Source organism: Calliphora vicina, chromosome 4, assembly GCF_958450345.1.
Source record: "Calliphora vicina chromosome 4, idCalVici1.1, whole genome shotgun sequence".
Lineage (NCBI taxonomy): Eukaryota > Metazoa > Arthropoda > Insecta > Diptera > Calliphoridae > Calliphora > Calliphora vicina.
This window is the reverse complement of record NC_088783.1, coordinates 32,415,093-32,441,701: the sequence shown is the minus strand read 5'-3', so window position 1 is coordinate 32,441,701 and position 26,609 is coordinate 32,415,093. Positions and strand designations below refer to the sequence as shown.

Below are 26,609 nucleotides of genomic sequence, written 5' to 3'. Positions count from 1 at the left end.
ACATCCTTAGAAGCCAATTTCCAAATTTTAGTATGCTTTTCCCAACAGCATTTTTCAAATTTATGAATTTATTTTAATTATCTCGAAAATATGAGACATTGCAGTTAATGACTATCTTTATCTTCTTAAAAGATATCCTTTATTCAAGGTGGACTTTCTAAGTTATATCCTATTTTGTTGAGAAACGGATTTAGAAAGAAACTTTAAAATCCATTCATTAACTTTAATATGAGGTCAACAATTATAAAATACTGCGAACCTTAAGGTAGGGTCACACATGACAAATATTTGACGAAAAAGATGTAACCACTAAATAAAATACATTCGAATTCTTTTATTAATTTCAAAACTTATTTTACTTAGGATGATTCAAAACAAAAAATTTAGTTTTATTTGATGATGTTTGATCTTACAAAACACTTGTAAAAGTAAACACGTCAAACAAATTTGTGCTAAAAAAAGTGGTCACGCTTTTTTGAGCAAATATTTGCCATGTGTGACCCTACCTTTAGTATATAAAAATCAAACTATAATGAATTTAAAAGTTCTGTCTAGGCATGGAAAACATATAGACCATAATATAACAATAAAAGGTAGAATCACTTCAAAACATGTTCTCAATTATACATGCCTTGAATTGTCGGACTAATATAAAATAAAAAATAAAAGTACAATTGAAAAAAATAATTTAAATTCAATTTAAAAAATATAAGAAGAAACATGCGTGTTAAATGTTGTTTGTGTAAATGTTCATTTGATCAAAATCTCGTAAGATTTATAAAATGTTCTGAAAATAGAACTAAATACTTCTCAATTTTCATTTGTTATTATTCGTATTTTTGGATTTCTGTTTTTTATTTTTCTATTATTTGACATAACAAGGCATAGCATTTTAAACTCTCTCCCTAGTGATTCTACCTTCTAATGGTTGTTTCATGATATAGACCAAATATTATAGAATTCAGAGAAGTAAATAAAAATTAATTTTTTTATTTGAAATTTTTTGTTTCGTTCCTTAATGAATTTTAAAATTTGTAAATTCATCTGCGTTCACAATGACAGAATCACACTACTCTGCACTTCAGTAAAAAATGTTAACTATTAAAAACATAGAGAAATACACATAGATCGGAAACTACAAATAAACTCAAAATAATCACACATACGATTGTTGTTTTCGTTTTCCAATAATTTTCTTTACTAATACATTCTCACTACTTAGGTTTTTGACAACGGAGTTAAGTCTATAACAGCAGAGTTTCTGATCAATATACATAATTAATCTATGGTTCAAAATACAGAGTGAAATTTAAACAAATTATTTGTCAAAATAGGGAAATTGTAATACCAACAATGCTAGAAATTATAGCTTCCACAATTATATATAAGTAAAATTTTAAAATAACTCACCTCTTCTGAAAATCATTTTCCTCATTTTGATTTTCTTATCAAATTCTCGAATGCCAAAAAGTTTTATTCTACGCAGCATGTAAATACACAAACAATATTATCGCGTTTCCAAATTAAAAAAAACTGGAGTCGTACACAAAATTTGATCACACTATCAGTACTTAACAAATAAAAACCAATAAAACATTTCAGCACCAAGAGAGACTGCTCGAAAACAAATCAGTTGATTAAACAGCGAAATATATAAATATTTGTGGCACTATTTAGTTTAAAAGAAACCAGGTTGTTTCTTTTTAATCCATAAATTTTAAAACACTTTTACTTTGTTGCAATATTAATTACCCAATAGTGCCTACAATTCAACAAAATATTTTTTCTTTTTTTTTAACACGTTTCTTTGGCTTTGATTTAGTTTTGTAAATATTTATCTTTGAATTCTTTTAATTTGTTGGTTTTGTGTTGTTAGCAGAATTTATTAATTACTATCTTTTATTAATTGTTACTAAGAATTAACAAATTTATTATTTGCATTAAGTAAATATTCATTACGTTTCATTAGCAATTAATAATCATTTCAGTTTTATTTTGTATTTAAACTATAAATTAATTGTTGCTAAATTATGCATTAAATTGCTTGTTGTAGCTTTGATTATTATTTTAATTTTTTTTTCTTTTTTGGAAATTTATTGCATTTTTTTTTTGTTGCTTCTTTTAATTCAGTTTTGTGTGGAGGAGGGTTTTTATAATTTTGTTTTTCTTTTTTTTCAAATATTTGCGTGTCTGTTAATGGTCGGTTTATTATATGACCTGCAATAAAATAGATTAAATAAATTTGTTTTTTTTGTTGTTGTTGTTTGTTGCTTTAAAGCAGTCTTTGTTTAGTAGACGGCTATAAAGTAACACATGTGTTTTTGTGGTTTTAGCAGGCCGTTTAATAATTTCATAATTTTTTCTTTGCTCGAGTAAATTTATTATCAGTTTAGTTGAAATTTTTAATTTTTACAATTTACAGGTGCTTTTCTGTTTGGGTGGGTGTTGTTTTTTTAGGTTGTGTGTAACACATGTGTCGGAAAATTAATCAAACACGATTATTAAACTTTTAAAAATAAAAACAGTTTAATAAATACTACGTTATTTATTAAAGAAATTTTAGGTAAATTTTCAAAAATATATGGAAATTCTCACACAAACTACTTAAATTATACTATGCTCCTAACAGTTTCTCAGTTAAATTCAGAAATTTAGCTATGCTCGTTTCAAGTGTATCATGAATGGACCGGTTTTTCTACGTATGTTATCGTAGAAAGTAGTACAACTTGTATTTCAATGTTCCATAGAAATCTATAATATCGATACTAAAATTAAATGTGTTCTGCTGAAATGAGGGAACTTGTTCCTGATTTATTATTATTTCCTGTGGTTCCTATAAGGAACAAAGGGCGACCCAAACTGACTCCATTCAGTTCTGTTGGGTGATTTATGCTAGATTTCCCTCCAGCTAAGACCAGTATACATTACCTCGCATTCAAGTTGACGGCCTCTTCTTCGCGTGTTACCCTGGCGTGTTCATCAAATGTACCCTGTGGGCCTGCGCAAAGTATTGCCAATCCATCGCCATTTTCGATTGAGTATTTTAACCTGGATTGGACGTTGATTTGTTAGCTCCATAGGTTTGCGTTTGATACTGTTGCAGGGCAGAATATCCGATGAATTTTTCACAAGCATTGGTTGGCAAATACCTGCACACCATTTATGTCATGTGGCAGTGCAACTTTATTTTGGCGTTGAAAGATATGACACCTTATTTCCATATTGGACTTAACATGCCGAATGCTTGATTGGCCCTTGATATTCGGTATGCCACATCATTACTAGAGCCACCAGTGTTCGTAATGATGCTGCCAAAATGTTACTTCATCCAGGTCGACGTTACGTATTTTTAACTCTCTTGGCGGTGTTTATCTTTAGACCAGCCTTTGATCTCTTCAGTTCTGATACCTGTGGCTAGCTCGAGCTGCATTACATATGATAACGTCAAGCAAAATGCAGAACAGCAAAGGTGACAATACGCATCCTTGTCTGGCTCCTGTAAGTACTTCGAAGCGGTTGCTTAGGGCAATGTAATTCACAATTCAGCAACAAACATTCTTATAGAGTGATTGGATAAGATTTATAAGTTTTGGTGGAATACCTTTACAAGCAAGAGCGCTCCATATCGCGTCGTTTCTTATGATATCGAAAGCTTTTTCGAACTCGATAAAGACTATATACAAAGGAGACTGCCAGTGGTTGGACTGTTCTGCAACCATCCGCAAGGTGATCAGTACAATACTTCTGTGGACGGATCCAGCTTGCTCACTCCGAAGTTCTGGCAAAATAGCTGGGAATATTCTGTTATTTATAATGTGCGCTGAGAATTGTTATACCTCTTGGGAATGTTTACGATAATACCTTCTTTGAGTCGTGGATCCAATTCGTTAGTAGACCAGAAGGTTTGGATCAGTGGTTGTAGGAAGGACGATGATGTTTCATTTGCCCTTAATGCTGAGACTGCGTTTAATATTTCAGGTGTTTTAATTGGGATATCTTGTGCGAGACACTAAGCTAGAGTAGTGTTGTCTATATATTTCAAGTTGTTCAGACCAAAATGTTGTCAGCACACACTCACTATTCTTTATGGGATTTGTGGTTGCGAAGTTTTTAATAGTGAGCTTTTTGGTGATAGCATAAAGATTTCTTGGTATGTGATCTTTCGCAGCTTTTTGGGCATCGCTTGCAAGTTTTGTGTAAAAGCGACAAAAGACGCTAAGACTTTCTAAGATCGAGTTCAGATTTTTACGTCACATTTACACATTCATCAAGATCACGTTCCTTAGTTTAGGGTTGACCAATAAACCGCACAACATACTATAGGGAAAATTCGTTCTTTAGCTTTAATGTGTAATAAACTTCCTTGAAATGTTTTTTCTGACACATTTTCATTCTCCCATATTAAGATTTCCTACCTCCAATACAAACAAAAACACAGTGACACGTTGTGGATGCATTTGTTTTTAGCAATCACGTGTGGTTTCTCTGAATTTTGACGTTTAACAAAGCCAAATGTGCTTTATCGCTTATGACGTTTTTGATCGTAAAATCAGCTTCCACTACTCGCTTTTTATGTCCATGTGGCTGCAGATCTTGTGCCAATTGAACTTTCCAAGCACTGAGAGGCAGATCTCAATTTTTGGATGACCAATGTGTTTAGCATAAGCAATTGTTCAATCTCCTGCTTCGAAAACAATTTGAGATTAAGATTTAAATATCAACCCAATAATAAAAATCATAATCATAAAATAAACTAAAATTTTCCATTATTTTTTCAGTTTTCAAAATTTAATTAAATTTTATTTTGATATTAAATTTATTTGATTATTGTTTATATAACTTTAAAATTAGAATCATTTAACTATAATACTTTATACATTTTCATATAGTCCTTATACATACATGAAGAATATAAAATGCTTAGTTTATAAAAGGTATTACGAACCGTTTCATTATTCAATTATTTTCATTCACAATTCACTTCCGTTTAAATTTTTCAAAATAAATAATTATACACTTTTTTACATTTAAGAAAAATAAATACTACTCTTTTAAATTATTTACTGGTTAGAAAATGTATAACAAACCCCAGTAAAATATTTTAAAGCAAAGTCACTAGTTCCTAAAAAATTTTCTAGGAATAATTTTAAATTATTTACCCCTGTCTATACCTGATAAATTTGTATCATGATAAACGTCAAAATGGTTGTCAAGATACAAAATTATCAGGTATAGTCCCCATTTATTAGTATTATTGCTTCGTTATGACAAAATTGTTAGTGCTTTTGCTCAGACAACTTTGTCTTGACAACAAACGTCATTAATTGTTATGATAAATATTTAGATAAAATAATATTGTAAAACAGAATAAAATTAAATATTGCGAAATTTTCTGCTGGGTTCTAAATCGTGTATGTATATCCAAACCTTCATAAATTCATGTTTAAATACATGCATTTTTATACTTATAATGATTAATTTAATTCATTATAAAAACACTTGTTAAGGCTGCAAAGACATCTATTATTTAGACATTAATTAAATTGCTCTTGATAATGTTTTTCCTCAATTTTATTTTCATGATATTTTTCCCTCTTCATACACATGTTTATATTTACATTTACATGTGCAATTTTAGTAACAATAAATGAAATGAACACAACAAAAGAAAATAAATTTTCAAATATAAATAATTGTTTGTTTTATATGATAGAACAAATAGAAAACAATATGTAAAATAAAATAAAATGAAACTCATTCATATAAACAACCCGAAAAACATGCACTCAGACACATGTGAATCATGCCATATAGAATTTGATCTAAATTTTTAAATGCTTTTTTTTGTTCTACAAAACAATTGTTTATTTCTTCCTAGGAAAATTGTTTAATGAATAAATATAATAAATTTATAAATTAAATTTATAATCAGTTGTTTTGTTTTAAGAATTTTTATATAGTAGTTTATACGAGTGTAATGAAGGTTAGACGATATTGATGATGATGGTGGCGTATGATGAACAATTGATACAAGTTCCAGACAAATAAATTACGTATACGTCATGGTGTTAAGTGAAAGCATGTGTTAACGAATTTAGCTAAATGACAATGAATGCAGGATGTTTCTTAAATAGCGTATGTATTTATTAATTTACATTAGATTTGTTTTAAATAATTGTTTGAACAATTAGCAAAAAGCAGACCAATTGTAGCGAATATACGTAGGAAAATATTTGTTTTATTTATTGGTATTTTGTAAGTAAAAAAAAGTGTACTGAAAGTTCATTGAATATAAAAATCCAAAAAAATATATCATCATTTTTGATACTATTAATTATTTAGGCTAAAGTTCATTAAATTGATTTCCTCAGAAATTCAATTTATTTTATTAAATTTTCATAATTCTAAAGAATACTGAAAAAGTTATATTTAGACACATGGCAGAAGAATATTATAATTTTTGATATAATTTAAAGCCAATGAATGAATCGTAGATTTTAAAGACTTTTACAGGATAAGCATAGAAAATCGTACTTGAACAAAGGAAAACCATAAAAAAGGTATGTTTCATTTTCCAAAGATTTTCCTTAAATTTGAGACACGGCTTAATGCATATATAAAATTCAGAAAGGGATCACGGAAAGTTCTCGAGATAATTGAAATATAGGGATGCATTTTAAAATAATGCATTTATGTATTTGTATATATTTTTATAACTAATTATCAAAATTTTCCAAACTTTTTCTTATATTAATACTTGAAAGATTAAATGTAATTCATAAGTTACATTCAATATATAGGGAGTGAGATCGAAAAAAACTGTGGTTCCCAATCAAAATATAGGTGGACAAAATTATGAAAATCGGTATCTTCAGAATTTGGAAAAACTAAGTTTTTTCGAAAGCTGACAATCTGCTCTCCTCCAATACAAATGGGTTTTTTAATTGGACATTTCGTTTTCTCGACAGAAGCGCCAGAAGTTCAACAAATTTTGAATCATATTTTCGTTAATTTTTTTTTAATATTTTACTGCTTTACTAAATAAGATATATCTCAATTGTTTTACCATATAGAAATTCATACTTTAAAACATAGATAAACATTGATATAGACTTTTATTAAGTTTATATCTTATATTTATGGCCCTCTCCATTTTCCAGTTATATCTTTTCAACTCGGGTCTCAAATATACTGATATTTTTTTTAAGAATATAGCTATATACATCATTTAAAGAAACTTCTGAGGAATGTACTTGTAAAAAAATTGTAGCCGCCAGCACCAGCCGAAATACTTTTTTTTTAATTTTTACGGAATGGAATTTTTAGAAATATTTTTTTATTTATTATTGATTTTTATATATATTTAGACCCTACTGGAACTTGAAATATACTAAATACAGATATTTTTAAAAATTTAGTTTCAGAAAGACATGAAAACGTATTTGTTTTTAATTTTTTATTAATGTTTTTCATATGTATATCGAGACCCTACTGTAACTTGAAAAAAAGTCTATATTGATCTTTTAAACATTTTCTTGGAAGCGCCAAATAATTTTGTCCACCTAGATTTTGATTTGGAGTGGAGATTTTTCCAGGATCGGTGCTTTGCGTTTTTAGAATTTTTTACCCAAATCTGATTCTACTTTGGATAGGTACTAGGGTATTCGAATTATTCGGTTTTTCTCTTGTTCGAATAAAACGAATAATTCGAATAAGAGATTTTAACTTGTTCGAATAATTCGATCACACGTTTAAAATTAATCGAATTATTCGAATAATTTAATTTTTTTTTAAAAAAGTAAAGAATGAAGTTTTGGTGTCGGTTTTTTAATATTTTATTGTAAAAGAAAAGCAAAAAATAACGTTAAAGTTAACAATTCAAGTATTGATAATGTTAAAAAACATTCGAAAACAAAGTCCATCATTAAATTTTCAACAGAAATATTCTGATCAGATTAACTCCCGAACAACACACAAAACAATTGACTAGCAAACCCTTTAGTTTCCGTTTAGGAGCTATGTTTTAAAAAATTTGAGCTAGTTGGATATGATCCTGAATTCAAATACAATATAAACGTATTAAGAACTTTTGTGTGTCGTTCATAAATTCGGGTTTTAAATTGAGTAACTAATTCTTTATTAAATTAATTATTCACTATTTCTAAATTATTTATAAGAGATTGTATTATACATCAAGCTCTTTGGAAATCTGTCCAAAGTTTTATATCATTGTCAGTGAACGTGGCTAATTTGAAGTTAGGCAGTGCTTGATTGACGCATTTTCAAATACTCAAAAAGTTTATTACCATGTTAGACAAAGATGTTCAACGTTGTTCAAAATCAAGTATAAGACGAACTCCATGCTTTTCTTGCAACAAAACGTTAGTTTGCAATATTTATGTTTCTCATTCGATTTATTAAATATTTTGCAACACTTACGTACGCGAGCATCACTTATGTATATTCATATATTTTAAGATCATGGCCTTCATCTATTTCAATGTAATTATTATAAATGTCATCCTCAAAATCACTTTCGACGACCATTTCAAAATCACATTCAACTCCACTTTAATCTAAGTTAAAATTTTGATTATTAATTCCGATTCTTCTAATATTTATTTTCATTGGTTCAAGTCCTAAGTTAAAAATTTTGAAAGATTTGTTTTTAGAATTGTAACTTCTTGCAGTAATATTTATATATTTATAGAAAAAGCTATCGGAACACTCATCTACAGTGATCGAAAGTCCCTTTATCTTTAGTTATTTGTCGAATTTCAGAAACAATACAAATTTTGTGATTCATTATTACTTATTTAAATTTGAAATTATGAAAAATGTTAAGCAATTTAATAAATTTAAATATACAGTGAATGTCACTTAAAATCGTACACCATCGTAGTCAAATTTTATTCATTAGTTTTAGAAAGTTGATATTTTGGAAATATTTTAAAATGCTCAGAAAATTGGGTATAATTTTAATTGTCCTTATCCACAAATAAAAAAATTGGGTAAGACTGTCAGTGCCCAGAATATCAACGCTTCATTTAAAATCGTAAAGGCACTAAAAAATAGCAAATGATACCCTACAAAGTATTAGGATTATTTAATATTAACATTTTTTTTAATTTTTAAAGTTTTAATTATAATTTAATATAATTGTACGAATTTAAGTGAAATATGAATTTTGTGATGTTCTTTAATTTTCATCAATATTTTTTTTAACGAATTGAGGTTTTGTTAACTTTTTTGTTGAAATACATATTTTTTGTTCCAATCAATAAAATTACTTTTAATTTTTTATATAATCACCTATTATTGCCTGTAAATTTCATAATATTTAAAAAAAATATGTTTTACGATTTTGAGTGACACTCACTGTATATGTATGAACATTTATTCGTTTTATTCGATTATTCTACATAAAATTGTTCGAATTATTCGTTATTCGAAAATGGTAATTTTTAAATTGTTCGAATAATTATTCGTAAGAAATTATTCGATTAATCGAACGATCATTAGTCGAATGAATACCCTAATAGGTACCCCCCATGACCGTTTAAATGGGCCAAATTTTCCTTTACACGCTTTTGAATTAAGTTTTCTTTCTGGATTATATAAAAACTGTATATAGTTTTGCAGAAAATTTTTTTCTATAAATGAAAAAGTATAAGGTCTTTTTTGGGAAAAAACTAAAAAAAATACGGTCCGTTTTACATGTACCATCTTTGGGTGCGTGTAAGTTTTTATAGAGACGATCTAACTATTATAAAGTTTATTTTATTTTATTGAGAATTTTATTGCCCACAACTGATAGTTAAAAAAAATTTTGACTCTCCGTAGGCCCGCTATATCTAAAACGCCAAAAAAGATCAAGCAAAATTTAAAAAAAATAAACCTAAATATCTCTTGAACTAAAGAGGCACCGTAGACGTGCAAACTCATTTTTTGTAGATCTTCTCAAGGACTATATACATTTTAAATTTCAGCTCATTCGGATTATAATTAGATTTTTGCCGATTTTTTTAAAAAATGTGAGACCCAAGGTTGCCTGTAATTTTGCTAATTAAGTCTTTAAGAAAGAGCTTTATTTACAACTTTAGTGTATTTAGTGACCCCCACTAAAATTTTCTGGCAAACATTTTTGCAGAATATTTTAATCCTTAAATGTCCTTTTTGAAAGGACTTTTTTTGATTTTCGCTCAAAAAGATTCAAATTGACCCCTACAGAAAAGAGCTAGAAGGTTAAGATCTGCCACAATAATTATCCCCACTCAGACCAGCTGGACTATAAGTTTATTGTACAAAATGATCTACGCAACATGCCCTTTTAGAATTATATCGTCGCTATTCAGTTCCAATCAAAAAGTCTTAATTTGTTGGACAGCGTAATTAATATGATTAGGCTCAGTTGAAGAAAGATATATCAAAATTCATATCTTTAATTATTGTAATTTGTTATCATTGAAATTGTTTAATATATGTATTTGGAAAAAACATATTAAATATGGAAACTGAAATTCTCAAGATATCACAAGATAAAGTTTACTTTTGAAAACTACATAGCACATATTGTAATAAAGTTTTACATAAAATCAATATTTTATTTCAATATATAAAATATATTACAGTCGTTTGTCGTAGTATAATGCTGATACATACAATTTATCATGTTTTTAATATTATTTGTATAATTCATTACCATTTTGTATCACTTTTTTAAATTACATCTAAAATAACACCCAATTAGAGAAAAAAAAACATGAAAATATCCCTAAAGAGACAAAAAGCTATTAGTTTTAAGTTAAATATTCGATTTAGTGAAATGACAGTTAAGCCTAAAGATAATTCCATGTTGATAGAAATTATAAGTAGTAATCTATATAGCCATTCAAAATCATAAAGAAATACACATAGAGCGGAAACTAGAAAAAAACTCAAACAAGCAAATTGCTCAAAATAATTGCACATGCCAGTGTTATTTTTGTTTTCACAGAGTTCTCACCACCTAGTTATTTGACAACTGAGTTAGGTCTTTGGCAAAAGAGTTTCTGATCTATGTGCGTTTAGCTATGTTCAAAATAATATGGTATTTTTAAGGACAATTTTATGATATCAATTTATATTTTTGACATATTTATCTTTATAAAATAGAACTGTCTGTAATGGACAAAAACTAATAAAACATATGGATGCTTAAATGAAAAAAGTAAACCAAAATTAAGTAAAATAGCTAAAGGTTGTCTTTATGTATATTAAACACATAATAATTCCCCTAACTTTGGTTGAGCAAGCATAATCATGTATTTTTACAATACTTCATAAGTGTTAGAACTCGAGTACAAATTCTTTGATAAACTTCACATACACATTATACCGTGCCCCTAGTTTGCAAAAGAAAGCCTCAGTGTTAATTTTAAGCAAAATAAAAAAATGGTCATATTAGCAGTAGTAGTAGTGATACCAGTATGGGGAAACATATTTGCTTTTGTGTTGTGTTTGGTCTTTGGAGCCACACTTTATATAATTAAATATTTAACATTTTTCTTTTTTTTCTGTGTGTTTTTAAATCATATATAGTAGAAAGTTACAACAAAAAAAAGAACATAAACATATGTATGTTCATAAAAAATAATATATATTTTGACAGATGTTAAATAAGGGTATCACTCTCACATTTGTATGTAAACACATTCATTCACATACCGAAACAGGAAGCAGTTTTCAAAAAAAAATGTAAAAAAATAAACAAATATGAGTACAAAACTGCCACAAGGGCCTCAAAGGATTTACATAAATAAGTACCTGGTTTAAGGTCTCTAAGCTGAAAATGCCTTTTATGCCATTCTTTGTTAATAACAAATGGAATTTTCATTTAAAATGTTTTTATATGAATTGAATAGCGCTGTTACATAGAAAATAGTTTTATTATTTTGTTACTATTTTGTAAAATCATACACCAGCTTACATGAAAATAAAATAATCAATTATTATTAGAAATTTTTATAAATTTTACTATTAGTTTGTCTCTAAATGTATCTTTGCTTTCTGACAAATAAAATCTATTTTACATTTACCCGCCTTTATACCCTCTGCTTGACATAATTTATTATAAATTCACAGTCTAGTGATTTTTGCAAATCGTTCGTATAGCAAAATTGCAGATGTCATTAATTTCCAAACTCAAATATTTATTGGTTTCATTATTTGGTATAATCAATAACTCATTAAACTACATTAAAAACTATGTTTGTGGTTTCATGAATAATTGAACTTAAATTTCATAAACAATAGCATTAAATCAAATTGGTTTTAGCGTTGGAACTCAAATATCAATTTAGTTCATAAATTGCTTTCAGCTGAACTATATATTTTTAGTTAGTAACAATTTCGAATTTCGATTTGAAATAAATTTTAATATAGGGAAAAGAGAAAAAAAATAGCTATACATGTTTACTGTAACTATTTCAACATTTTTTTACAATAGTAAGGTTTCAGTAATTATTTATATGATTTCGGTAACCACAATATGTTAAAGTTACGATTCACATGATTGTATCAAACATATATATGATTGTAGTAAAATGGTATATGTTAGTCACAAACATTTTTCTAATCTGAGAACAACATATTACAAACATATAAAATGGTTACCATAAATTGAGTATATATGATTGCGATAATCATTTGGATTTTAACTTTACCATATTATGGTTGTCGCAACCATATAAATAAATTGTTAAAAATCAATATTATGAAATGGAAACATGTTCATTGTACAACAATATTTCTTTTCTAGGTGCAGTTATACAAAAATTTTAAGTTGCTCAAAAATTTTAACCCTCCGTTAGTCGCAACTGATCTAGTTGATACAAGCAAATATTTTTTTATTGCAATTTTTTTTTTTTAAATTCCTTAAATTTGAAGATATTTTTCAAAAATATATTTTAACTACAATTTCAGTTTTACTACCGTTTTAAATACTTTGAATTTAATATTGTTTTTATGTTCACGGAATAAAAAGTGAAGAGATTATTTTCAAAAATTGCGACTAGTCTCAATTGAAAATGATTGCATCTAACGGAGGGTTAAATTCGCTTGGGGTTGTTTTTTGATCAAAGTTAAAATTTCAAATTTGATATAGTAAGAAAGAATTAAAAATGTTCGAATTCAATTGCATATACATTTCTTATCTTAATGTATTTTCCTAAAAACCATTGTCCATGAACAAAATACAGGATGGCTGATGAAAGCCGTTACTTAAAAGAAAACTCATGTCTGATGAGGCTTATTTCGATCGGAAAGGCAAAGTAAAGAAACAAAATTGTCGCATACCAGAAATACCAAGAAATACTGCATGAGAGGGAATTGCTTCCAATTCGCATAACAGTTTCTTCACGCCGTATTGTCGGGCCATACTCATTTGAACACAACGGACAAAGCGTTGCGGCTACTGGAAACCATTACTTTCACATGCTAAAGAATTTTCCTATCCGGAACTACGCCGAAATAGAATTGCTTTCAACTCTGTGTGGTTTCAAAAAGCTCGTGCAACTGTACACATAGCTCAGCCAGTTATGGCCGAATTACGCCGAAAATGAAGAACATTTTTCTAGGATGCATCAGCAAACAGGGCGGGCACTTAAATGCAATTATATTTAAGACTAATTAAACTAATTTTAATACAATTAAATGGGCTTTCAAATGAAAAAAGATTGAGTAAGTTTCATACATTACAAAAAAAGTTATTCCGGTTTCTTAATGTAGCAAAATTTAACAGTATATCTCAAAAAAGATATCTTCCATGTTCTTATTAGTTTCCTCAATAATAAGCCATTGTATGGTTAAAAACACATGCAAAATACGGAGTGGGACATTTATTAAACATTTCCTTATATTTTAAAGAACAATCAAAAAAATATTAGTCCTCATAATATCCTAAGCTGATCTAACTATGTCCGTCCGTTTCTCTGTCTGTTGAAAACACGATAGGGATAAAACAAAAGGAGCTAGCTAGAAATTTTCATAAATACTGTCTGTTTATAAGGTTTGTTTGCTATTGAAAATGGACATTATCGGTCACCAATCCCCCATTCAAATGACCCCCATTTACCCTGGTTCCTATACAAGGCCCCTCAGAAAATGACTTGAACATTCACAATTGTTTCATAGTAAATAATATCGAGATGAAATTTTACATAAACAAGTTTTATATAAACCTCAATCTTTCTACATTTTGTATGAATATCGGTCTACAAATGACAATATAACACCTATATCAGATTAATATATTCAGCACAGCAGAATATAACAGTCTTACTTGATAAAATTAATATTTTCTTATTTTCTATTATTACGTTATATATTAGATAAACATAGTTAAAAAAGCAATATAAAATGGTAATGAATGATACAAATAGTATTGAAATATGATCAATTATATGTGTTTGTATTATATCAAAATGTGATATGTAGCAATTATCTTATGACATCCTTATAATACCATTTCCAGCAGCATATACTAATTTCTATGGAAACAGAATGCAAAAATTAAGGACGTGAATTCCGAAATATCCATCTTCAAAGGACCGCAAACATACTAAATGTAATCTTTCTGATAAAAATGTTTTTTTTTTTAGTTAAACATTAGAATAAAAAACTTTCAAGGAACTGGAAAATTATACATAAAAATATACACAAGAACTTACATAGAGAAAACCGATTCGTGGTAGCCACCAAATTTGTAAAGAATTTGTTTGAGTACAAAATATTAGAAGAGCTAACAAAGGATTGGTTGCTTTAACCGAAATTCTTCTTTATCAACGGTTGATAGAACCGAAAAATTCTATGCCTGTAACCGAATAATTCGATTGGCAATAAATTCGGTTGCTCCTACGAATCTGGTTTCTCTGTGTAAATAATTTTTTTTAAATATTTTTCTAAATTTTAATTATCTCGAGAAATACAAAAATTCAAATATTGTTTTATTATGATTTTAAGTCTAATTTATTGAGCTTGAGGTCAGGTTTACAAAGTTTTAAATTTGGTATTTCGCGACTCCATTGTGTATATTCAGGGAAAAATTAACAATTGTTAATTTTTTTTTAACATTTACAAATTTTTGAAAAGCGTGTTTCAAAAAAAATTGAAAGTTAATAATTACAAGTATAAGCAAATTTTCAATTTCTACCAAATTTTCTACTAAACACAAATACAGCACCAAAATCATCAATTTATAATTATTCCTTAGAGTAGTCTAATAGAAATTTTACACCTGAAACTCCAAATTGAAATAATTTGAAGTCTTTTAAAGCACATAAAAATTGCAAAAATATATTTTCAATCCTAAAGATAAACACACACAGCCTAAATAAAACACGATTCCAATTGCATCTATTAAATTTTAAACAGATTCGTAAATTTAAAAAAAAACTTTATCACAACTTTGTCACTCGTTTTTCCTTGAATATGAAATGAACAGACACCCGAAAAAAACTTCAAAAACACATACATAAACCACACACAACTTTATCCGAAAACAATACAATGAAAGTATGGCAAAACAAAAAAAAATAAACTCCATAAAGGAAGAGAAAGTTTCTCCAAAAAAGGAAAAGAGAAACTCATTTAATGACGAGGATGATGATGATAAATTTGGGTTTAAAGAAAAGTTTTTAATTAAATCTATATTTTATAACTTTTTCTTTATGTTTTTTTTTGTTTTGTGAATTTAAATTACACGTACATGTTTCCTTAATGATGAAATTTATATTATTTCTTTTAATTTTCTTGAATATTTATTTATTTATTTTAATTTTTAATATTTTTGCATAATAAATTGTAATTTTTTATAACTTTTTGAAAATATTTGATTTAAACTTTTGTTATTTTGTTAAATTTATTTGCCTTAATTTTATATATTTTTCTTAATAACTTTAATAATATTATTTGATTTATACTTTTTTATAAATTATATTTTTCTATTATTATTTTAAATTTAAACTTTTTCCTTTTTGCAATTTTTTTTTTTTTATTAAAACAACTTTTTTTAAATAATTTTCAGGATAATTTTTTATATTAAATTTTTCATGTTTTTTAACACTTTATTTATTTGTTTTTTTTTTTTATTTTTCAAAAATCTTTCATTTTTTCCCGTCTACATGTTTAAACGTCGTTAAAGCTACACGAAAACTGGTTGGGATATTTTTTCTAGTTTAGTCGTTTAGTGTGCCAATCGCCGTTGTCTTCGTTTGTGTTTGTGTATGGGAGAGAGAGCCTGAGTATGTATATATGTGTGTCTTCCTATCAAGTTTATTTTGGTTTTTGTTGCTGCTTAAAGTGAGAGTGAGAGCAAAATTAGTATATTTGTGCAAAACTTATTGTGTGTGTTCGTTTAAATTTCTAGGTTTTTTGTTGGTACATAATTTTTTTCGCAATTGTATACATTTTTTTGTTTATTTGAGAGAGTAAAACATGTGTTTAAAGGAAATTTTATTTGGTATTATTGATGATTTGTGTGTGTGTATAAAAATTATGTCGCATGCTAGAAATTTTCTAAATTGCGTTGTTTGCAATGTTTTAGTTTAAGTAAGATGTGTACTAAATATAATATGTATACATGTTTGTTTGTTAATTTTGGTTGTATGATTGCTGTGAATTATTCTAACATATGTTTGCCGTGTTATGGTCTTAAAACTTGAATATTTGCTTATTTCAATATATTTTGTATACAAGATTTGTTTAAATTAAATTACTATTAAGTTCGCGGAATAATTCTTAAGTTTAAGATTATTTTAAGGTACAAAATCGCCACTATGGCATTTTTTAATACTCATACGTCACGGTGTACAAATGAAAACTGTGCATAATAGCTGAGATAGCAAATTACTGACTTAAAAATTATAGATTTTTTCAAAATTTTAGCTTTTGTTTTGAATCATTTTTACAATATACATTTATTCAAAGTACTGTCCGTTGTTAGCTATGACCTTTTCCCATCATTCTGGCAGCATATGGATTCCCAGCCAAAAGAACTGCTCATCTTTTGAGGTCAAGAACAAATCAAACCAATTCCAGACACTTTGATCTAAGGCGAAGCGCTGGGATACGCTAATAATGTTCTGCATCAATTGAAACAAATAGTATTTGCACGCAGAGAAAAAATATAATTGGGCATGGTTACTGTAACCATTTAAATAGTGTTACAAGATTTTTAACAATATTATAGTCACTATAACTATTTACATGATTGTGGTAACCATAATATGGTTAATTTACGATTCACATGATTGTGGCAACCATATTTATGATGAATAATTTTATCATAATATGTTGTTCTCAGATTATGATAAGCATTAAGCCGAGAGCAACATAATATGGTAAGTCCTTCATCATATGAATGGTTGTCACAAACATATATTTGTTTACTGTAACCATATATATGGTTGATACAATCATGTGAATCGTAAATGAGCGAATTCACTTAATTGTGAATAAATTCGAAAAGTATCAATAGATTTTTATGATCGATAACTCATTTTGTTCCTATTGCATGTGGTTTTGCGATAAAGCAATAAACCTGAACAATTTCTGCCGTTTCCGATTTTTCATGATTTTTTTAAAACAAAAAACTTTGCTATTTTCACGTAAAAAATATATTTTTTGCTTCAATATGTTATTATAACTCCGAACTACTGAGCCGATTGAGACGCATTATACAAACGGATTAAAGGTTATGTAAATTTAATTTTAGCTATGTTAATAAAATCGAAATAGTTGTCTTTGGAGTAGAGAAATATGTCAAAATATTGACAATTTTACTTAAAAATTGTTTTAGAAAAATTTCCATATAATTGAAAAATTTTACCATTTTTGTACTTAAGTAGCGATGATGCATCAAATCTATATAGTGGTTATTCAAGAATTTGTTTGCAGTTTACCAGTATAGTAGATGTCGCATTTTTAGGCCTTACACCCAATAAAAGTTTAGCTAGAGGTCCCAGCTGTTTTAAACACAGAATTGCTTTAGAGAAGACCTTATGCTTTTAAAAAACTGTCCGAGTAGTAATTAACAGCAGTTAACTCTTTTTGCGGTTTAGTGGTCACTTTACTAACCACCAGTTGCAGTTGACCTGTGTAGTAAATGCCGCAATTTTAGGTAATATATCCAATAAAAGTTTTTAGCTAGAGGTGTCAGCTGTTGTAAACACTGAAATGCTTTAGAGAAGAACTTATGTTTTTAAAAACCTGTCGAGTAGTAGTTAACTTTTTGCGGCTTAGTGGTCACTTTACTAACCACCTTTTCTATAGTCTTTAAAACATAGTTTATTGGCATCTTTGCTAAACAATTCTATTTTTTGAAGTCTTCGTTTATGTTTTTTTTTGTTCGAGCCTTGTTTAATACATATAAAACAATTTTACATATCATCCGAAAATCGACATACTACATGTTATGTACTCACTAATTTTTTTATGTCAAGCTATAAAATAATTCTCTCAAAAAGTCTTTGGACCATTACGCTCTCTGCACTCTTACAGCCATTAATACTCACGCATTTATTATCCCAGAAAATTTCCCTTTTGAGAAAATAAATAATCTAAAAAGGAAACACACACATACAAATACCTACATACTTCTAAAGAAAAAAGCTTTAATGAAAAATAAATTTCCCAAAAAAAAGGGAATACAACAAATTTATTGTGTGAGGTTCTATAAATTGAGCACGAATTTTATACACCAACTACCGATGTATGTATGTGTATCTGAATTTTGTTTAAATACAAAATTTAAACTCTCTTTATTATTATTGTTTTTTGCTGTTTATCGGCAATGCTGTTGTTGTATGTATGTATTTAGCTTGTTGTTGTTTTCGTTTTCGAGTTAAACAGAGGCATGTTTGGTTTTGGGGATGCCTACCTGTTGCTAGCAGTAACATGTCTTGTCAATTTTTATGTGTCATTTTGGCACAGCTCTTTCGTTCATATGTTTTGTTTTTATTTTATTTTCTTTTCTGCTGGTTTTTCTAAACGTTAAAGCTAAAAAACAAAGCTAAAGCAAATACATACACTTGAATACATACATATTTAGGAGTAGATATATAAATTTGTGTATGTATACAAACTCAAAAAAGAAAAATAAGCTGTATAATATTGTTTGTAAAAAGAGCCTTTAGTAGTCAAATGATGTTACCCGTTTACATATACACACAAGTAGAGTAAGTATGTGTGTAAGGATGTGTCTATATTGAAAAATCCTTAATGATTGCTTTGGAGCCATAAACATCATTATCGATGGCTGGCAAGCAGCTGTTGCTTTATAGTATACCGAAAAAAATACAGTTTGTTGTAGAGTAAAGCTGCTGTTGAAATTGTGCCATTGCCTTAACTCTTGTAATTTTCCATTTTTTTCCTCATTTGACTTTGATTATCATCCCTACAGTAATACAAACATATACATTCCATTCAATACACATATCGACACGTACTAAATACATGTATATTATTAAAAGTAAATATTAAGACTAAATGCTAAACAATGAAAGTAAAATTTATGAAAATGTTGCTATAGAATGACAAGAGAATGACAACGTAATGATGCCCATAATCATTCGTTTCATGTTCACTTCTGAATAATATATGATTGCAGTATTTACTGGCTCACCCTTCACTCTACTAAAGTTATTTATGTGAAATTAATTTAATACAATCGTATATAGGGGAATATTTGGAACTTCTTTTTTTAATTTGCTTATAATCTTTTAATCCTTGTTATATCACCAGGAATTTTTACTTGAGTGTTCAGATTTTTTTTTTTTATTTTTTTTATTATTATTTATTTTCAACAACCTAGCCTATTGGCCATAATCGGTTATAAATTTCTACTTAAAAAAATTTGTATTTTTTGTATTCATACTTTATGGATTTTCTTTAAGTAAATAAATCCGCTTAATATGGATTTTTAAAAAAACTTACTTGTTAAAGGGGTAGAATAGCGTACAAACGTTTGTAAAAGGTACTATTTTATGTACTAAACTGATAATAAATAAAATTGGCAATTGTCTAACATTTTAGTATTCAGTGATATTCTTTAAATTTAAAAAAAAAAAAAAAATTCTTTTGAAATTTTCAAATTTTTTTTTTTAATATTTAGCGAAAAAAACTTTTGGTGAAAAAAAAACTGGTTAAAAAATATTTTTTTCTGATTTTCACCCATTGTTGGTCCAACTTACTATGGCCTTATATACGTCGTTGCGAAGATCTTTGAAATATATATCATTAGATATCGATATTGTCTATATCATATTGTCTAGGTCAAAAATATGTTGGTCAAAAATCGAGGTTGTCCTGGTTTTTTCTGGCTTAATCGACTCCGCATCTATAAGGATCCAGAATATATATACTTTATTGGTTCGGAAAATTATACTGTGGAAATTACAAACGGAATGACAAACTTATATATACCCTTCTCACGATGGTGAAGGGTATAAAAATGTTCAAGTTATAATGTCGCTTTCATGAACAAATCATCGATTGATATCAGTACTCAGCGATAGTTCTCATCATCAAAAAATGTTTATTCAAATCAAAATTTGTTTTCTAATTTGTTTAAAACATGCTCTCCAGAACCTTAACAAAGCAATGGATAATTTTCGGATGAAATTTATCATGAGCGATGAGGCAAATTTTGATCTCAATACTGCGCTATTTAGGTGTTTTGAAGATATTCCTTTACAAATTCCAAACAATCAATCAGCTGCTGCCTGCAGAACTTTAATTTAATATGAGCGATGTGTAAATTGTTTTTCCTGATGATACGATATTTATATTTGAAGTGTCAGTGTCACAACATAGTTCGCACGATAATGTATATCTTTGATTCCTGTGAAGTCGACTATAAATCAAAAAGATTTAAATCAATGAATTTATAAACTTGAAATTTGGTAAATATGAATGTTTCTAAATGTAGTGCGAACTTATAGAAGGGAAAGTGTAAACAACAAGTTTTGTTTTTGCTTCGAAAGTGTCGAAATTTGTACCAACGAATCATCATATACAGGAAATTTTGGTTTACTTCTTTAATTTAAAAAAAGTGCCGCTGAAGTACAACGATTGCACAGCAAAGTTTATGGTGAATATATAATATCGTTTTCAAAGTACAAGAGATGGTTTGTGTGGACCAGGCCAGCCAACAAATTCCGAAGATTAAAAATTGGAGGCATTACTCAATGAAGATAGTTGTAAAACTCAACAAGAGCTTTCAAAATCATTGAGAACTACTCGAGCAGCAATTTAAAAACATTTGCAAGCAGCAGGATTCATCTAAAAGCAGGGTAATTGGATACAATACGAATTAAAGTCAAGAGACCTTGAAAGACGATTTTGCATGTCCGAAATGATGTTTGAACGCTATAAAGGAAAACCATTTTTGCACCGAATCATTATTTGTGATGAAAAATGAATCCATTTCGATAACGCGAAGCGTAAGAGATCGTATATAAAGAGCCCGGCTAACCAGCCGAATGGACACCAAAGCCAAATATCCATGTCGCTAAGATAACTCTCTGCATTTGGTGGGAGCAAAAAAGTCCTAACTATTATGAGCTACTGAAATCTGTCCAGACCATCACAGGGAACCTATACCGCATGCAACTGATTCGAGCATTGCCTGAAAACTCCCTGAATATGGGGCCAGATATGAAACCGTAATATTTCATGACAACGCTCGGCCACATGTTGCAATGCCTGTTATAAAGTATTTAGAACGATTCACTTTGGAACAGAGTATCCGACATTAGTATGATTCGTTCTTGACTTCAAAATGTGAGCAGTTCTTTTGGCTCAGAATCAATATGTTGCCAGAAAGATGGGAAAAGGTCATAGTTAACAATGACCAATACTTTGAATAAATTTATATTGTACAAATGCTTCAAAATAAACGTTAAAATTTAAAAAAAAACACATTTCTAAGTGATAATCCCAATAACATATTGTATGCTTTATCTATGTAGCACTTCCCAGAAGAGTACATACATCTTCTACCACACCACCTCTATTTTTTTTTGCTGTAACAAAATCATTTATACATAATTTACATGTCCTACCAACTACTACGAGTACTGCCTTCACAAAATAACCAATAATTATATGAAAACATGAGCCATATTTTTTTTTCTTTACTCGAATAATGGGAGATGGGAACAATTTAAAGCTGCTAATTGTATGGTACGTGCAAATGATAGCTGTTCAATCTTGTTTAGATTTGTTTTTATGCTGTGTTGTTTTTCTGCAGTAGTCTGATATCCTTAAGGAAAATTATACTTAAATTATCCTTGAACATTTCTTTAATCTCTAAGTACATCTGTCGAATGAAACATCAGACTATAATAATCACAACAACAAAAACAACAATGAGAATAACAAACAAAGAGATGAGAGTATGAAAAAATAAAATAATAATAAAGCAGACTAAGTTTAAACACGAAACTTTATTGTGTTTGTATGTATTCGTATTAGATGTGTATCTATGTATTCTTTATTGTTTATTGTATTTGTTTTGCTTTAAACTTTAATATAAATTAAACTTAGTTCTAGGTATAGGTGTGTGAATTTTTTTATTTAAAGCTTTAAATCTAAAATTAGACATTGTCGATGTCTGTATTTATAACGGCCTTCAGTGTTTTTTTTTTTAACTTCCTCTTTAAATTTATTCATTATATTATCTTCCTCTCTCTCTATCTTTGGCTCCTTTCGATTATATTTTGCCAAATACAGTTAGAGATATTTGTTTTGCTGTGTTTGTGAATGAATGTTTGATTAAATGTTTGAGTGAGTGTAGTTGAAGTGTAAATACACATTGAATTTTTGTGGTTCAAATTGTTGACAAATGCTACTTATTGATTTGTCCAAAAAATACTTGTTTTCGCATCAGTATATAGCTACAAACATTTGTACAAACACAGTCATCCAGATATTTCTACCAATAACGTTATACATACTTACAGTAGTATTATGATAAATGTGAAATCTACGTGATTCAATTCAAAAGGATATATTTTTCAATTTCTTATATATGTATCTATGTCTGTGTGTACATAAAAAATTATTTTCATTTTCACAATTTTCCATTTTTATTCTTAACAGGAAATAAGGTTAAGTGGTAATACCGCTACACTGTATGTGTGTATTTGTGGAGGCTTTAAAATTTATAAATTATATGAAAAGGAAATATAGGTTATTATTTTGTATTAATATTTATTAAGATTACAAATTTAATCGCAGGATGTGTTGTGTTAACTGCTTGTCATTAATGGTATACCACTTTGAATGACTATAAATTATTTTCATCGTTTATATTCTTTATAATATTCAAGTAACACGACAAATTATATTTAATAGATAAGTAATTACTAACAATAGTACACGAATAATTTCAATTAACATTTTAAATAGTTGGCTAAATGGTTGATGTAAAATATTGATATTATTGATAGAAATCTTATTCAGGTTTATTAGGGTGGCCTCTTTATTTAGCTCTCCTTGAATTATGGATATTACCAAGCTCTAGTTGTTATTCGTTAGTTATCTAAAAAGCTAATGCTACAAATTTTAATGCAATGTAACGATTGAAATTTAAATTAAATGTTAAAAAAACTGTAATTAAAAATATATTTTTTATTTCATTTATCCATAGGGGGCCCATAAAAAAGTGCATGACTTTTGGCAAATATGGGAGACACGGGTCTTTTTTTTTGGTCTTTTATCACGTACTGGTGTCCGTATATGGTTATATTTCCATGACTTAAAAATTACTCACAGTGTTATCAAACATTTTCTTAAACTGTTGCAACACTATTCCGGGGGACTTTGTATGGGGTCTATGTGAAATCATGGACAGATATTGTCAATTTTCAGTACCAAACAAATATTATTGGTAATTTCAGCCAGTGAGCTGCTTTCGTTTGGACCCTATCGTGTTTTCAACAGACACACATACGGACGAACATAGAATCTTATGATGACCCTGAATATATATACGAAAAATATTTTGATGTTTTACAAACGGAATGACAAAATCAATACACCCACCATCATAAAATATTGATGGTGGGTATTATAAATATACATTTTGTAGACTACTTTCTAATATTTAATTTCAAACTGTCTTGCAGTAGCTGATTTGCATGCTCTTAGTTTAAAATTTCTTGGATATTGGATCAAAAAATTCCAAGCCAGCAACGTTAGACCTCTCCACTAACAAATATTAGAAATATTAAATATATTATACATTTTTGCAAAAAATTTTAAGTAGAAATTTATATCCGGTTATGGTCAATAGGCCATGTTGAAAATAAATAATAATAAAAAAAAAAATTGGACTATATTATTTAAGAAGATAGATAATATATTACATATTTTATTTCATTTCACTAAGCCATATCAATCCAAAGACAAAAATCCTGTTCAAAGCAATTCCAAATACTTACAAATTAGACTACAGGATAATACCATTATTCGATCCAGATTGGATTTTTACCATCTCTGATTTTACATAAATTCAACTTTTAAATGCGCATTTTAGGGCATACAAAACTTATGGTGAATATGTTCCATCTCTTTCAAAGATCAATAGAAGATTTGTGCTGTTCAGATATAGTGGTTTTGACACGGAAGACAAAGATCGCCCAGGCGAGTCAAAAATGTTTGAAGACCATGATTTGGAGGCAATTAAGATTGTTGTCAAACTCAACAAGAGCTTCCAAACTCATTGGGAGCTACTCAATCAGCAGTTGCGAAACGTGTGCAAGCAGTAGGATTCATACAAAAGCAGGGAAATTGGGTAACATGCGAATTAAAGCCGAGAGACCTCGAAAGACGATTCTGCATGTCCGAAGTTATGTTTGAACACTATAAAAGAAAATAATTTTTGCACCGAATTATTACATGCGACGAAAAATGGATCCATAATGACAATCCGAAGTTTAAGAGATCGTATGTGAAGCCCGGCCAATCAGCCGAATCGACACCAAAGCCAAATATCCATAGCGCTATTATAATTATCTGTATTTGTTGGCAGCAAAAGGGTCCAATATATTATGAACTGCTAAAATCTGAACAGACAATCACAGGGAACCTGTAACGAATGCAACTGACAATGCTAGGCCACATATTGCAGTACCTTTTAAAAAATATTTAAACTGAAGTGGTTGGGAAGTTTTGTCACACCAGCCTTATAGTCCAGACTTTTCACAGTCATACACCCAATACAAATGTTCAGGATTGAATAACTTTGTAACGCGCCATTCGATTTTAACAAACGTGGGTTTCATCTTTAAAAATATTTTGTGAAAAGTACATATTTTCATAGCAAAAGGTCATCCTAAATTTTAAAATATCATTCATCTTTTTTTTTGATATCTCTAGAAAAATTTATTTTTATTTTCTTAATTTGTATGCACCAAATATGCAATAGATTTATAATTACTGTGTGAAGATTACAAAATAGAATCCCCATGTGCTTAAAAGTTATAGTAGTTTTTCTGTAACAACTTTTCTATGAAAAGTAGTGTATTTTAGGTTTTTTAGTACATTTATATTAGTCTAGTTTAACAAGGATTCTAATGCGAAAAAGCTACTATTAATCGAGTTTAAGTAACGCGAATTATTGCAGGTCAAAGGTCACAAAGATCTCTTTTTTACAAATCTAACTTATTTTGCATACTACGCTTTTAGAAGTTAGTGCTCAAATGTACAGTTTGGTTAAAAATAATTTCTTCATATCATAAACCGTTTTCGAGTAATAGTTAATTTTTATTCATTATACCCTACACCACCATAGTGGGTGTACCCACCAAGCCTATTGAAACCGGCTGAAATCGGCCCATTATTTCACCTAGCCCCCATACAAATGTCCCCCCGAAATTGGACTTTATCGGTTATAAATGTTTAATTTATATATGCATCTCCACAAATTCCGCTTCAAATAAGTTTTATATATACAAAATTCATGTCACCAAATTTTGTTACGATCGATCCATAATTAGTCATAGCTCCCATATAGACCCATTGGTATACACACAAAATTCAACATAGTTAACTTTAATATAGACGTAAATCACACGACCTAATTTTATGGTGATCGGTCCATAATTGGTCATAGCCCCCATATAAGGCCCACTTCCAAAAATCACTCAAAAATATAAATTATTGAAATTTTAAAAGAAAAATGTTTTTGCTCTTTTACTTAGTGTAGGGTATTATATGGTCGGGCTTGACCGACCATACTTCCTTACTTGTTTTAATTGTATTTTTATAACCTCAATATAATTAATATTATTGTAAAAAAGCATGTTTGATAATTTTTTCCCAGCATGTAATAATGAACATATTATTTTCAATATTTAAAATTACATTTTTTAACAGATTTGCTCAAAATCTCAGTATTTAGATTTTATATAATGGAGAATAATTTTAGAAGCTGGGAGCATTGAAAATCAAAAAAAGTAGGACTACTTTAATATTTATATATAAAAATATCATCGTCCAAAGTTGTCCAAATGTAAAAAAATGTTTCTAGTTTGATTCTAGTAAAAACCATTTACATTTTATTATTC

General features: G+C 28.5%; 1 protein-coding gene across 2 annotated transcripts in view; it reads right to left on the bottom strand.

Moving 5' to 3' along the window:
* LOC135957684 (probable serine/threonine-protein kinase cdc7) overlaps positions 1-26,609 on the bottom strand; it is a 205,448-nt gene that overhangs the window by 154,251 nt on the left and 24,588 nt on the right. The window contains exon 4 of one of the 2 annotated variants that reach the window (XM_065508470.1): positions 1,891-2,217. The exons of the other annotated variant lie outside the window; for it this stretch is intronic. Within the exon in view, the coding sequence (XP_065364542.1) occupies positions 2,063-2,217 (155 nt within the window). The 3' untranslated portion in view covers positions 1,891-2,062. Of the gene's footprint in view, positions 1-1,890; positions 2,218-26,609 lie in introns of those variants that run through there. 2 annotated transcript variants of the gene reach the window in all.